Source organism: Cricetulus griseus, chromosome 2 (assembly GCF_003668045.3).
Source record: "Cricetulus griseus strain 17A/GY chromosome 2, alternate assembly CriGri-PICRH-1.0, whole genome shotgun sequence".
Lineage (NCBI taxonomy): Eukaryota > Metazoa > Chordata > Mammalia > Rodentia > Cricetidae > Cricetulus > Cricetulus griseus.
Window position 1 is genome coordinate 176,040,646 of NC_048595.1, and position 16,009 is coordinate 176,056,654.

At 42.0% G+C, this 16,009-nt stretch overlaps 1 protein-coding gene across 1 annotated transcript in view; it reads left to right on the forward strand.

Moving 5' to 3' along the window:
* The window catches only part of Piezo2 (piezo type mechanosensitive ion channel component 2), a 366,290-nt gene that overhangs the window by 291,886 nt on the left and 58,395 nt on the right, over positions 1 to 16,009 (forward strand). Inside the window, exons 29-34 of the mRNA XM_035438719.1 lie at positions 2,662 to 2,905; positions 5,727 to 5,823; positions 7,168 to 7,327; positions 10,448 to 10,537; positions 12,335 to 12,456; positions 13,409 to 13,480. Coding sequence (XP_035294610.1) covers positions 2,662 to 2,905; positions 5,727 to 5,823; positions 7,168 to 7,327; positions 10,448 to 10,537; positions 12,335 to 12,456; positions 13,409 to 13,480 — 785 coding nt within the window. The remainder of the gene's footprint in view (positions 1 to 2,661; positions 2,906 to 5,726; positions 5,824 to 7,167; positions 7,328 to 10,447; positions 10,538 to 12,334; positions 12,457 to 13,408; positions 13,481 to 16,009) is intronic.

The following is a 16,009-nucleotide window of genomic DNA, read 5'->3' on the forward strand; positions in this document are numbered from 1 at the left end:
TGAAGCCCCCAGAGCTGACCTGTGTGGTTCTGTCCTTATGCTGTGTCTCCCTGAGCCCTGTGTGGGCTCCCTTTACAGTACTCTGTCTGCCCCCCCCTTTCTAGTCAGGTGACACTCAGCCTTGCCTTTCTGAGCTTCTCCTGGGAGCTTTGATGTAAGTCAGCTGTCTCTCTCATGGTGCATTCTTTCTGTATCTTGGGTTTTCCAGATTTAGTTTCATCCGGAGGCCTGCCTGGTGTCAGACTTCCCAGCTGTTTTCATCCTGGAAAGCATTTTAGACTTACCTCAGCCACTGTAATAACCTAACAGTACTTTGGCATCTGGCTAGGCCTGATGCTCCAGCCACTGGGCTCATGGGTTAGTGTCTGCCCCCTCCCACTGCTGGGAAGATGTGGGCAGAGGCAGATGGACTGCACTGAGAGTCCACAGGGCACCTGTGTGGAGCACCCCTTCTGACTCCAGAGATGTGTGGCATACATCACCTCCTCCTTGGCATTGTCATTTTAAGAACCTGTCTTGTCTGCCTTTCTAAAGTGTAAGCATAAGGGACAAAGGCTCTTCCAACTGAGTTTTTTGTTGTTGTTGTTGTTGTTATTTTTTGTCCACATTTCCCACTGCCATAGTCCTGAGCCTTTATAGTACAATCATAACTTAACTAGCTTCCATTACCCAGTTGTTTAGGTGCCAGACTCCATTCCAAGTGCTTTACTTATGTTGAGCCGGACCAAAGAGTAGCACCTCCAGCCACCTCTACTGGGGCACAAACTGTCTCATTCTACTGTATCTGTGTAAAAAACTAGCAGGTTGCTAATCTCCAGCATTGCTTTCCTGCTTTGTTTAGAAAATTAAAGAAGGACTGTAATTACAATCTCAAAAAAATACATTTTTATTTTTGGTTTGCTCGTAAAATCAGTAAATGTCAAAAGTTCACTTGTGGACAGAAACATCTCATTTCCCAGTGCTGCTGGCAAGGCCAAGATAATTTATTAACTCCTACCGAAGGCCTTTTGTAACATGATTTTTCTTGGCCTGGCTGGGTCCTGCTGCCCTTCTCTGCCCCAAAGAAACACACAGATGCTATATTAATTATGAAGCTATTGTCCATTGGCTATGGTTTCTTATAGGCTAGCTCTGACTTAATTATTAACCCATAAATACTAATCTATGTATTTCCGCATGGCCTTATCTTAGCGGAGAAAGGCCCAGGGACCTCTTACTCCTCTGGCATCCTACATCTCGGCTGTTCATCGTCTCAGTAGTGAGGAGAGAAGGAAAGAGTGACTTCCTATTTGTCCCTGCTTATATTCTGATTGTACCGAGCTATATCACTTCCTGCCTAGCCAATCAGCCAATCAGTGTTTTATTCAGTAACCAGTAACTGAAACATATACACAGAAGAACATTCTCCATCAAAGGCCAGTGGTTATAATGAGTTCACCAGACACAAAATAAATGATAAATAGGTGTTTTATTGGGGATGAACTTACACAGGTAAGTGATTATCTCGGCATTCCTGCTCAAAGGATGCAGACCCTGCCTCTCTGATGCTCTCCTCAACCCAAAAGGGGCTTCTGTCCCCTGCTCCTCCACCTTAGACTGATTAAGTCAGTACCTGAAACCATGCTCAAAGGGTGTGGCCACTGTTACAGGTTCACAGGCAAGATGCAACTATGCTCCTACAGAATTGCAGCCCATCAAACAAAGTAAATCCAGAATTTCTTCTCCACTCCTTTTTCTAAAACCCCAGAGGAAAAGCTTCCAGAGCAAAGCCTCAGAGAAGCTGAGCTGAACCCTGGCCAGCAGCTATACCACCTGCAGCCTGCAGAGTGACCCAGGTTCTGGGAGCTTCCACAGCTGCTAATTATTGTAGAAAAACTTGGGCCCCATACTCCAGTCTTACAGGTCATCACCAAAGTCACCATGGATGGACAGTGCCCCAAAGAGCCTTGCATCCACCCAGCAACATCCAGACATAGAACATGAGAGTTGTTCTTCCATCTATAATAGGGATTGTTTTTACTTATACTGAAATCTTAGTATGTAGTGTGTATCTTTTGGAATGTAATTATATAATTTTTTTACTTCCTTGAGAGTAACCCATAGCTCACTTTCCTGCTAGACAGGAGGCACCTGTATCTTGGAATGATTTTTTGCCATATAATTATTCACACCTCCCAGAGAAAGACAAAAAAAATTTGAATATTCAAGTGGTAGGCTGAAAATGTTCTGTTTTGGGGGGAGAGGATTTTGAGGCAGGGTTTCTCTGTGTAATATTCCTGGGTGTCTGAAAAATCACTATGGAGACCAGGCTGGTCTCAAACTCACAGAGATCTGCCTGCCTGGGTCTCCTGAGTGCTGGGATTAAAGGTGTGCACCACCCCCACCTGGCCCAGAAAATGTTCTTATTTTGTGAGAAACTAGTTACAAATGAGATGCATACTTATACATGGTGGTTTCCCAACTTACCTATTTGTCTAATACTGTTTATGTAGGGGTTTCCTGTGCTGCAGGCAGGGGTGCGCATAGACCTCTGCTCACGTTTTGCAAAATGCTTCAGTGTACAGCCCGGTGTCGAATATGAGGTTTTCTCCTCTCAAAGAGGAGTTCTTGATTTTCTTTGTGTTGTAATCACCTTTGTGTTGCTTGGGGTGTGTCTTCCAGGTCTTACTTGGACATGTCCAAAGTGATCATCTTCAGCTACCTCTTCTGGTTCGTCCTCACCATCATCTTCATCACGGGAACAACCAGGATCAGCATATTTTGCATGGGTTACTTGGTGGCCTGTTTCTATTTCCTACTCTTTGGGGGTGATTTGCTACTGAAACCCATCAAGAGCATCCTGCGCTACTGGGACTGGCTGATTGCATACAACGTGTTTGTGATCACCATGAAAAACATACTGTCAGTAAGTGGCTCCTGCTGCATAACACACTTGTGGTTTCAGTGTAAGAATAAACAGCCCACTCGGTGCTTCTTAAAAGCCCCAGCCCAGGCACTGCCATTTCAGGCTTCAGTGCCTGCTTGCCACTCCTGGATTTGCCATGTTATGCAGAATCTTTTCTGTTCCTTTCTCCCATTTCAGGGTTATATGATGGAAGGTAATGTATTCAACAAATAAAATGTAAAATGGTTTACTCCTTAAAACCCACCCTTCCCTAGGAACAAGCTTCCATCTCTCATAGTGTTACTAGGAAGGAGCCCTTTTATGACTCAGTTGGGGTCACCTGGATGTCTTGTCTTCTCATGTTCTTCAAAAATGAACTCTCTTGCCTAGAAAGAATTGTAGAATGTGAGACAAATTTAGATGTTCTCTGGAATTCCCTGTCAGGTGGAAAATGAGGTAGAAAGGGCTTTTCGACACAGAAACATTTTACGGCCCCAGAGATGTGAAAGAAAATTCATCACTGGATTTTTTCTAAGTGTAGACATCCAAATGAGGACATGGTGGAAACCATGTGGGGCAGAGGAATGATGGGTACTGCCTGCTGAGCTCAGGTGTAATGTTTACCCTAGTGTTACAGATGACTCACACTGTGCAGGGGGAACTCCAGCATTGCACCCATTATTTAGGTCACCACTGGAATTATTTAGTGCTGCAGGGAATTTAACCAACAGCCTTGATAAGCTGGCAGAATTAGTGCCTTTCCACTGGGTCGTAGCTGATGAGCCTAAGCCTGCTTCTTGTTGCTGTGGCTGGTCATGTTTTAGGGGGACAGTGCTGTGATGGTCCCTGCTTCTTCCTTTCCTACTTTCTTATGAAGGTAGGAAAGGCATTCAGGTGTCCAACTTTTGAGTTGTTTCTTTTAAGTGACTTTTTTCCCTGTGAGTCAGTGTGTTTAGAGGTTTAGGAAAGTGTCTGTAGTCATGAATAAATGAGTTATTTGTTTTGTGTACAATTTACCGAAGGATTAGTTTTCTAATCGACAGTAAACTGGCTTGATTTTTGCATTGTAGCTTAATAATACAAATTTTCACAGGGTGTGATGCTGGGAATAGTGGCAGGGGTATGAAAGGGGTAACAGCATGCTGGCTCATTCTGAAGCTGATATCATGGGGAGAACTCCAATAGGTTGATCTTGGAAAATGCATGGATACAAAGTCTCTTTACCCACCTACCCATCCACACCTGTATCCATCCATCTATCCATCATCCACCCCATCTATCCATCCACACCCATCCATCCTTCCATCCATCCATCCATAAATCAATTTATGCATCTTCTCCTCCATCCATCCACACCTGTATTCATCCCATCCATCCACCCCTCCATCTATCTATCCACACGTATCCTTCCATCCATATGTCCATCCATCCATCCATCAATCTTTTATCCATTCTACAAATGTACATTGTAGACTAGCTCTTTGCCAAGCAGTTTTACATTTTGAAGATTCAGATATCAGTAGGACTCCGGCGTTACCATTGATGTAACATTCTGAATGATCACATTTGGTAAAGGAAAATACCCTTTGTTACAAATAACTTCAATGCAATAATTGGTGACAATGGTTACAATGTAGAGAGGGGTGAACAGAAGATGGTTATCTACTATCTCTCCTAGAAAACTTAGGAGGAACTTTTGGGAGGCAAACAAAAACACAAACAAAACAAAACAAAACAAACAGATTGAAAGTTTCTAGGGACTAAAGAGGAGGTCAATCCCTGCCCAGAAGAAAAAACACCAAAAGCTTTCTGGCATGGCATTAGAGCCTAGGTTGAAATGCTCATTTTCAGGGCAGCAGACTCCAAGCAGGATAACTGCTGTTTGAGGAATAATGCTGTTTGAGTATCCTGGGCCATGTGCACAGTTTACCCAATAGCATTTATATGTTGGCTTGCAGTGGTTACTGTTTATGTACACTACCTAGCTCTGGATTGGAACTTGGCATAAGAAATTCTTTACTATGAAAGAACTACATGCCAACCCACAGAAGACTTCTTCACTAAGAGGATTGGTCAGACAGGCTTCAGAACACATAGACTCCCCTCATAAGGGTTTGTTTTTCAGAACTTCCATTTGACTCCCAGACTTCAGATGCTCAGCTGCCTTGTATTGCGCAGTGTTTGCACAGAGCCCACACACATCCTCCTGTGTGTTTTACATCTTCTCCAGATAACTTACACACACTACAAGTCCCTGATATGCAAATGAGTGCTCTACTGCATTGTTTAGGGGATAATGACAGCTAATAATGTGTATAGATTCAATACATATCCTCCCCAACACCAAATATCTTCTGTCCAAGGTTGGTTAAATCCCAGGATGTTGGACCTATGAGAGTAAGGGGCTATGTATCATCTTTACCAGCCCTACGAACTCTACTGTTGTTTAGCTTGGATCTCGAGTGATCTTCTGAGGATCAGTAAATGTTGGAGTAATGTGACCTTGAGAAAAATAATTCTACCCAAATCAAAGTCCTTGTCCTAGTGCATACCCATAGGGTCAAGGCATGTCCTACAGCCGTCCAGTTTTTGTAAAGAACAGTACATCACATTGGAGACCCTTTCCATTCACACTGGGAGGAATTGCCCCTGAACTTACGTTGCTCTCTGAGGAGCTAATGCTTCCTCTATGCATTAGATGTGGAGAGTGGTGTTTTAGATACGACAGGCTCCTTATGGAATAGTTGGCCTTGGGGAGTTCTTGCATATTGGGGCTTGCTAGTCATCAGATTTGTTTTCTGAATTCAGAACTTGAGACTTACCTTCTTCTTTTCATTTTCAGATAGGAGCCTGTGGATACATCAGTGCACTAGTGAGAAACAGCTGCTGGTTGATCCAAGCATTCAGCCTGGCCTGCACAGTGAAAGGCTATAAAATGCGTAAGTATGAGAGGACCCTTTGGGAGAAGAACTGTGGAAAAGGAAGAGCTGTGCTGTTCTGACCTAAAACCTAGAGGGAGACACACAAAGAAATGCAGTAAAGTTAGGAATCCGTTCTTCCCTGAGATGGAGATTATGAGTCTACACTATGTGATGCATTGCTTATAACAGAAGGGGCTCCCCAACACCCTGCCACACGGGTGCAGTGCAGGTGCCTCTGTGTATGTTTTCCAATATGATTAAAAACAATTCCAGCTGTGTTACTATAAATCTTTCTGCCAAAAACCGCCTGAGCCCCACCCCACGTGCGAGCTTTACGCCAGCCGCCCACCAGGAGTTAGGCCCAAATGAATACACAGAGAGACTTGTATTAGTTACAAAGCTGCTTGGCCAATGACTAGGATTCTCATTTGTTAGCTCAGTCTCAATTACCATACATCTATATATTTTATGGGACTTATCTTATCGGACGCCTTATTGGCGTCCCTCCTTGCTGGTGAATCACATCGTGCTGCTGGAGCAGGAGCCGAGGGGAAAAGAGAGCGACACTTCCTTTTTCCTCTTCTTAAATATGAGTCTCCTTGCTATGTCACTTCCTGTCTGGAACACAGCTGCCTTCTCAAGGCTGCAATTGCTCCAGTTAGAATGGTCAGTCCTCAGAGAACCACAGGCTTCCAGACCTTCTCTCTTCAAGAAGCTGAGGGGGGCTTCAGGCACAGAAAACCAACTGGGAAGAGTCCTGGTATCTCTGGGATGATTTCCCCCTAACAGATACAATGGGAAATGCTATTTCTGCCACCTGCCTCTAGCTCATAATCACAGGGCATATCTTCCTTCCTCTGTGCTTCCTTGATGCTCAAAAGGCTACTTAGATAACTGCACTCATTGGCTGTGGCTTCTAAATCAGGTTGTACTTAGCAGAGGATTAAACTACTATCTGGAAATTGCTACTTAGTATAAATGTCCTCCCACACCCTGCTAATAGACAAGCCAGTGTTCATGGTCAAGCCAGTTGACCCTGGGTAGGACTCTCCTATATTAGAGCATCATCTATCATTGAGCCATTATTTCTCTGTAGCCCTGTTGGGGAGTCCTTGAAGATGGATGTTCAGGGTTTCCCCATGCTTCACAGTGTTGGCAGCTCCCTGCTCCCCTGCCCCCTTATGCTGATACCAGACTCAAGAATTTTGCTTTCAATGTGTCAGCTCATAAATGAGTCAACCCATTGGAATTCCACTCTTTTGCCTGTGGGATTTCCTGAGCCTGGCTCTGTAGACTTTAAAGAACAGTGATGCAAACAGGTGTTCATTTCTATTTTGGGTTCTCCTCTGCTTGATTCCACAGCTGAAGATGACTCCAAATGCAAGCTGCCCAGTGGCGAAGCGGGGATCATCTGGGACAGTATCTGCTTTGCCTTCCTCCTGCTTCAGAGAAGAGTCTTCATGAGCTATTATTTCCTGCATGTCGTGGCTGACATAAAAGCCTCCCAGATTCTGGCATCCAGGTGTGTCAGGCTACTTTCACTGACAACTCACTTGTAAGAATGCTCTATGTTTTCTTCCTGACGTTGCTTGGAGAACCCACAAGACATTTTAGAGTCCCTTTTAGAAAAACCATTCCCTAAAGCACTTGACACCAGTCCTTTTGCATCTAAAATAGAATCCTAACAAGAAACTCTGTGACCGTGACTAACACAATGGGCAGATGATCTGAGTAGACATATCGCAAGAGAAGACACATGGGTGGGGATTGGGATTTAACTCCTCGGTAGAGGACATTTGACCTTCCACATTGCAAAAAGGGAAAGGTGAGGTGAAAAGCAAGAACATAGACAAATGTCCTCAAAATGCATGAACTAGCACTTAATTTCACAATTCATCCATGAAATATAAATAAAATAAATACAGTTTGGCATCGTTTCACTTATATGAGAATGCCTACAATTGAAAACCAAAAGCTCTGTGCAAGTGAGGATAGTAAGTAAAGAGGGAGCCTTACACATTAGTAGTGGGGATGTACATTGATATAGCCATTGTGAGAATTATGGTAGTTTCTCAGAAAGCTCAGGTCCTGGCCATAGGACCTAGCACCTCTTTAGTCCTCTGCCTTACCCTGTCTTTCTCTTCCCTTCCTTTTAGTCTCTTCCACACCTCTGAGCCACTTCACCTCACCACATTTTTCTCTTTGGACTCCATCCTTCCTCCAGTTTTTGCCCTTCTCTTTAGATTTAGAAAAGGCTATGGAGAGTACTGGCCATCGACAGGCATGGCACTGCATGGAGGGGACGGTGGCTGAGTGTGCATGTACTTGTCTGGAGAAGCTAGCCTTGATCAGACAGCATAGGATCCATAATGCTCGCCATCTGGCAAGCATTAGGTTAATTTCCCATAGGAAATTACCAAATTCTACCTTTGAACTTGAGGGTCATACATATTCACATACTTGATTATGACACCAATATCTCTAGATTTCATCTCCTTCCCCGCCCCCTGGAAGTTCAATTATATGAGTGTGATCCCAGCCTTTGTCACCTAAGTTGGAACCACACAGAGAAAGGACATAGTTGGGATCTACCTTAAATACAAGGAACATTGATAATATTCTACCTTCATTGTATAAGTGAACAGTGACTTTATTTAACTTAAAATGTTAATCATGTAATTTATGAGAATAATTATTGTTTACTCTCCAGGGCATCATTTTCAGAAATGGCAGAGTGGGATATAATTGCCTTGGACTTTGGGGGCTGCCATGACAAAAGCAAGGTACAGCAGGCAGACTGCACATACCATAAACGCAGCCTTCCGACATTCTGATATTTAGAAGACAAGGCTTTGGGTGCCATGATTGGATGTCTAGTGAGAACTTGTAGCCATTCCACCATGTTGAAAGGACAAGAGACTTCCTGGGCCTTATCTAAGACATTCATCCCATTCATAACTTAGTCATTTTGTAAGGCTCTGCTTCCCAATGCTGTCACTTGGGCATTAGGATTTCAACGTGATACAGATATTCGGTCACTAGTGAGTGTGATGTAAGAAACATTTGGGAGAGCCAAGGGTGTGTGAACAATTTCATTTAATGAGTTGGGCCGCCCTTCAATTCAAGAAACAATCTACAGAATGAGCAGAATTAAAGAAGGCTAGGGGAACAGCCATAGTGACATCACCATAGAAGGCTTTTATTTGATCGTGCATGAGCACTGGTGACTGGGTATACAGCGGAAAACATGGAGTGAACCTGGAGCTTTTTTCATTCATCAGATTAGCAGAGCTTTAGTGTGTTTGCTGGTTTGCAATCAGAATACCTGTGTCTGTAGAGATACCCAGTAAGTAAAGTGCTTGCTATAAATGCATGAGGACCTGTGTCTAGACCCACAGCATCTACATAAAAATGCAAGTGTGCCATTGTGCACCTGTAACCTGGCCCTGGAAGTTGGACACAGTCAGACCCCCAGCAATTGCTGTCCATCCAATCTAGCCAAAATGACAAGTTTCACATTAGTGAGAGAGCCTGCCTCAAAAAAATTGTAAAGGGTCTGGAAAGTTAAGAGCACATACTGCTCTTACAAAGGACCCAAGTTCAATTCCTAGTACCCATGCCAACTGACTCACAACTGACTGCAACTCCAGAGGGCTCTGACACCTCTGGCCCTCCATAGACACCTGTATTCACCCCTACACAGACCTACACACAAACATATATAACTAAATAAATAAGTGATTAGGAAAATACCCTAATATCAATAATCAACCTTTGGCCTACACATGTACCACGTGGGCAAGTGCATCTGAACACATATATGCATGCAATACACACATGCAGAGAGAGGGGAAGGGGAGAGAATTCTTGTAGCAATAGAAATGTGAAAAATGAATGACTTCTTCAGTCTTCAGGCAAGGCAAGAAATCAAGGTAGGAACCCCAAACATAAGGCATGCCATTGGCAAGAGGACTGTGCTCCTTTCCCTGTCATGCAAAAAAAAAAAAAAGATGGCAGTGGAAAGGGTATGTGTGAAGATGAGCAACTCCTTCCCTTATGACAAATATCCCTCTAGGATAATGGTTCTCAACCTGTGGGTTTCAATGCCTTGTGGTTTGAATGGATTTTCACAGGGGTCGACTACGACTATCCTGTATATCAGATATTTACATTACAATTCATAACAGTGGCAAAATTATAGTTATGAAGTAGCAACAAAATAATTTTGATTGGGGGGCATCACCACAACGTGAAGGACTGGATTAAAGGGTCACAGTGTTATAAGAACCACTGGTCTAGGAAATCTGGAAGCTTGAAGCTATGTCCTGTACTAAAAGTGAAAGTCACTTGATAAATGTTGTGTGACACACAATTGAAGTAATTTAGTGTTTGAAAAACAAACCATTTTCTCTACACTGGCTGCCCAGGGTGGCAGACAGCCCACTTACTCCCAGGGGGCTATTCCTTTCTTGTTCAGTCACTCATAAAAGACATCCAGAAGGACTGGGTGATGTTAGCCAGGAAACTTCTGTAAGCCCCAGAAAAGGGACACCATGACCTCTGATCTGTAATGATCATTTTCAGGAAAAGATGATCAGCCAAAAGAATACTGATTTGTTCCATATTCCCTATTTTATTTTAGAGGGGCCGAACTTTTCCAGGCTACAATTGTGAAAGCTGTAAAGGCAAGAATTGAGGAAGAGAAAAAGTCCATGGACCAGCTAAAGAGACAGTAAGCACACTCTTCTCTCTGAACCTCTGCCCCTTTCCATTTTCTTTGGGTGTAGTCAGCCCAGTCTTGGCTCTTGGGAATTATGTATCCATCTCTAACAATGAAGGGGATTTCTAAGGACTGGCACACACCTGTATTTTGAATGTTGATTACTTTGTAAGATCAGGCACTAATGTTGCTACACTGAAGATGAAAGCAGTCTAGCAGGATGGTAGCTCCAAGATGTGAGAAGAACATCATCTCGGAAAACAATAGGGAGCCAGTTATTTTGTTCGGAGTCCCTAGCAGGACATTTAAGTTCTCTGAAACTCCATTTGGTGTCATTTGGTATCATGGGCACACAGTTGTCCCTTCTGAGCTGTTATAAGGACTGGTAGACTAATGAAAGAAGCCTGACTCAGAGCCAAGTACTACGAGTAGATTCACTGAATTTCTGGGTCCAGGAAACAAATATGGAGTTGGCTTCAGAATCACCCTTTACGATTACAATGCATGCTCAGGAAAATGCACAAACTCTGATACTTAGGGTCCATGGTAACTATAAACAGCCCTGCTATGATCAGCTCTTCCCAATTTGATACAATGCTTTTCCTACCACACCATTCCGGATGGGACAGAGGTAGACTGGCAGGACTCCGGAGATTTGAGAATTCAATTGAAAAGAATTTTCTTGAAATGAAATTCCTAACAATGACTAGAACTTCTAAGGACTGGCACACACCTGTATTTGAGGATTAGTGTTTAGAGTCTAATAGCCATAGAGTTGAATCCATTGAATCCTAGATACCTTTGTCAAGAAAGGGAAGCCCTGTTCCACCCTTCCAGGAAAGTCTCCTGAGTTTGGAAGAGCAGCTTCATCCCATCGTGACCTCAGTTCTTAACTCTTCTTCCCTTAAAGGGTTTCTCCCTGTATAACTTGTTCCATGGAATGATTGTTTGCACACAGACCTAAGGTGTGGAAGCAAATCATAATGTGCATGTGATGAGCTGCAACTGTTGTTATCCCTCTAGCTCAGACTTAGGGAAGAACAAATGCAGGGCCACATTTGGAATGAGCTCTCATTTCCCACAAGTGAGACCTGACTCTTCTTCATATTTGGTTACGAATGCAAAGCTGGGGCAGGAGAGATGGTTCAGCAGTTAAGAGTCCTGACTGATCTTCCAGAGATCAATTCCCAGCACCCTTCTATACTCCAGCTCAAAGGAATCCAAAACCCTTTTATGGCCTCTGAAGCCACCAGGCATGTACATGGGGCACATACATACATGCATGGAGACAAAACACCTGTTCACATAAAGTAAACAAAATATTTAAAATGATGTAAAGCCTTTGGGTGTAATATGTTGTGTTCAGACTGGCTATGGTATGAAATGAGAACAGATATCAAGAATTTCATGTTAACCTTAATGTTAACATGTTAATAGCATCACGACTATTGATCATATTACTAACTTCAGTATCTATGGAACAGGGTACCATGGATTCATGTGTGTGTGTGTGTGTGTGTGTGTGTGTGTGTGTGTGTGTGTGTGAGAGAGAGAGAGAGAGAGACAGAGACAGAGACAGAGACAGAGACAGAGAGACAGAGAGAGACAGAGACAGAGAGACAGAGAGAGACAGAGAGAGAGAGATTTATTGCTAATAAGCAATGCTTTCATAATCCTTAAATACTTCAAAGTAAACTGACCACTTTGTCTATGTATTCAGATATTTGGACAACAATGTGAGTCCTCAGTTCTGACCCTGGCATAACTGTGCATGCACTCTTCTTGTTACTAATGCTGCCTTATTTATAGGATGGATCGCATCAAAGCCCGGCAACAAAAGTACAAAAAGGGTAAGGAGAGGATGCTGAGCTTGACCCAGGAGTCAGGGGAAGGCCAGGACATCCAGAAACTCTCAGAAGAAGATGATGAAAGTATGTCACATTTTCCTCTACTCAAGTGCTTTGACACCTGATAGGAGCATGTTGTTGGTAGGGCTGTAAAATGTCATTCATTTCCATTCTGTTAATGGTCTCATTGTGAATGGTGAATGGATATGTTTGTTTCCTTAGTGCATATTTAGTGAATGAGCAATTTTGCAAGCATCTACTCTTCAACATGATACATTTCATGAATACAGTCTGATTTAGCTCAGACATATTCTAAAGAAATTGGCATGAGTTTTGCTTCACTTGTGCCTTTGGTTCCTATAAATTTAATATGCAAATTAAATATGCACACATATTTTATGTCACTTGTTCATATTCATAGTTCAAATTTCAGCTGTTACTCATTCCAATGAAATTTACTGTGAAACATATAACTAATTATATTTAGTTATAGATTTATCCAATTATAGCTCTAATAATCTTGTAGGAGCCTGCATGCTTTCCTACTGAAGGAAATAGAAAAATAATGCATGGTCTCTTTCCAGTTCCTAGAATCTCTTCATTAGCGATAAGTATCTTCCAATCATGTACTAAACTAACCAAAAGAAAACGTTCTATTTCTTGTTCTTGGTATAGTAGTAAATGACTTATTTACCACTAAGTGACTCTTTAAAATGGGCATTGATTCTTTTATGCTAACTTACTAAAAAATTCAGTGTAAGATGCATTTTTGACAAAGAATACTTCTTTTTAAATGTTTCTTTACATATGCCCTCAGATCCTAGGAAGAAAGTGAGCATGTAGCATGCTGTTAAGAATGTTTTGCAGTGGACTGTTAGTACATGAGTACTTTTGTAGTTAGTAGACTTCCTTTTCCTGACCTCTGATGTGTTTTTGCAATTTATCTAGATTTGACGATTGAGTTTTTTTAAACGTGGTTTTCAAAACGTGTGTGCTCCCTTCCTAAGAATTAATATCTGGACATATTTCATTTTAGGAGAAGCAGACAAACAGAAAGCCAAGGGCAAAAAAAAGCAGTGGTGGCGGCCTTGGGTTGATCATGCTTCCAGTAGGTTTTCTTGATCCTCTTCCAATTTCATCAATTCTAACCCTTATATCCTTGACCAGAATTCAGACTCCCATGACCTGTGTGCCCCATGCATGGTTTGACTCTTGTGACTTGATAGGGGGTGAGAGTGTAAGAATACTGCAGTGCTAATGGGTCTCTAGGCCCCATGTGTCAATTCTGCCAGAGAATTTAGCGTGTAGGCTAGAGAAAGCCCAAGTTGTGATGTAGAGGGTATTACCTCAGAAGACAAGAACTGAGTGTGCTGTCTAAATCTGTGGCCCAGCGTTCTGCTCCTATCCACGGTGTGGTTTAAAGCCCTAAGGATAAATTTGTCTCCTCCTAGGACTCCGAAAAATGATGGCTGCTCTGTTCTAGCTGTCTGTGACACTCTTTTGTAAGGCACTTGGTGTGGCTGTCCATGAGCCTCCCTCCCTATCTTACCAGAGCTTTGATTTCATTTGCATCTAACAGTTTTTGGAATGTGTTTAATATAAAAATGAGGGATAAGCTAAAATGCATTTACTTTGTACTTTAACCCCTCCCAACCTCAAGATGGTTCTGCAACAATCAATACCCCAAACACCCAGGCCTAGAATACAGAACAGCCTCAGATGTGACCAACTAATAGCAAAACCAGAAAAAATGGAGTCTGCTAGCCACATAAGCTACAATGTGTTTCTCCTAATGATAAAAATGGATGTGTGAGTACGGACAACAATGGCTATAATTATTATGCTTAGTTAAAAAAAAAAAAAGAAGGTCAGCACTGGCCAATGGCTTTATAATGGAATGAGCCATTATAAGCTAGTCTTCCTGGATTCCTTAAATGTGGTGGAAGAGTAAATGATTGTTATTTTGAAAATAATGTTTAGTATCTTCAGCCTTTTTTGTTTTATACCGTACATCATAACTACAACTGGTCTGATCAGACAAAGAAGATGACATGTGGCTGAGAACAACACTGCTACTAGGAAACCTTTAGAAAACTAAGTAAATCCCAGTTTTCATCCTGAATTATGAGCTTCACGGTGACCGGCAGTTGGCCTCTCTCCCTCCACCAGTCATTTTCTAAAGTCATCAAGCTGATTTAAATGGCATGAAATTTGAAATTTGCTTAGTGTCTTTGGATTTAATTAGATTTAACCCTTAATGTTGAATTTCAACAGTGTGGTTAAAAGTGTGTGTGTGTGTGTGTGTGTGTGTGTGTGTGTGAGAGAGAGAGAGAGAGAGAGAGAGAGAGAGAGAGAGAGAGAGAAGACAACAAATTCCATTTAATTTTCTGCCCAAGTTCAAAGACAAAGGTTCACAATCCAATGTGGCTCCTCTGTGGTTCATTGGCACACTAGTTAGTTTAACAACACTGGATAGCACTGGATGCCTGTTCTATCAAGTCACAAGTAAACTGTGCCTACTTTCCTGTTTTTAAAGGGCCTTTGCTAAGTGTAGAGTGACCTATCCATTTCAGAAATCACATCATTTTGAATATTTGCCCTTCAGTGGGGTAAATTCCCACTGTGGTCACTGTGGTGGTTTCTCCCTTTTGGCATCTAAATCATTTCAAAAGAATTGGATATGGTCGTTGATAACCACTGTACAAATTGGTGACAACTTAGCTCCCTGTGATGGTTAACCACCTTAAATTTTTCTGATTCATTTCACCCTCATTATATCACATTCTTCTGGTATTCAACTCTGTGTGCCTTGTTACATGTTACAGTGCAATAATGCAGGGCTGTCTGTAACACATGGTTTGGAATCCTATTCTGACTTTGGTACCAAGTTTCTACTGTATAACATATTTTCTTTTCCAAGTTTGAAAGCAAGAAAAGGTATAGAATGTGTCCTTGACTGTTTTTAGTCTTTGTTGCTCCAGAACTCATCTTCAGATCTGGAAGAATGTTATCAGAAGCCACTGACTGCTCTGTTGAATGACGGGGCTGGATTTTCAAATAGCTTCTAAGGGAAGCTGAGTTTACGTACAGTTACAGTGTCAACTGATGGTGATCCTTATTGATATTGTTGGTCAGCAGCAAAGATGTCAATGTTAGCTGTGGTGACACATTTGCTAGTTCCAAGCCTATGCATGCACACAGGACTGCATTATTGTTGTTCAATAATACCTTCCTTCCCACTGTAGTGTGTGTCTGTTTCAGTTCCATATGACCTTAGTCAATGCCTAACCTTGCTTTGTTGATAAATACCTCAAGAGCCAAATTTCTGTGGACGTGAGTGGTGATATTCTAAAAATTCATTTCATACTAAGTAATTTATCATTGACATCAACATCTGTGATTTGTGTCTGGGCACAGTCTGAAGGTGGCATCTCCAATGTGCACTAATGTGCATGGAAGAACTTTTTAAATTATTCTTAGCAGCACACAATAAAAAAAGTAATTTTCCTAGCTTTGTTTCAACAATGTTTTGTGAAGAACTGAGAGACTTAAAAATTATTTTTTTTTCAAATGTACCAGTTGTACTTGTTTATATAATAAACTGGTGCTATTACTAGTGATAAAATCAATGCTTGAC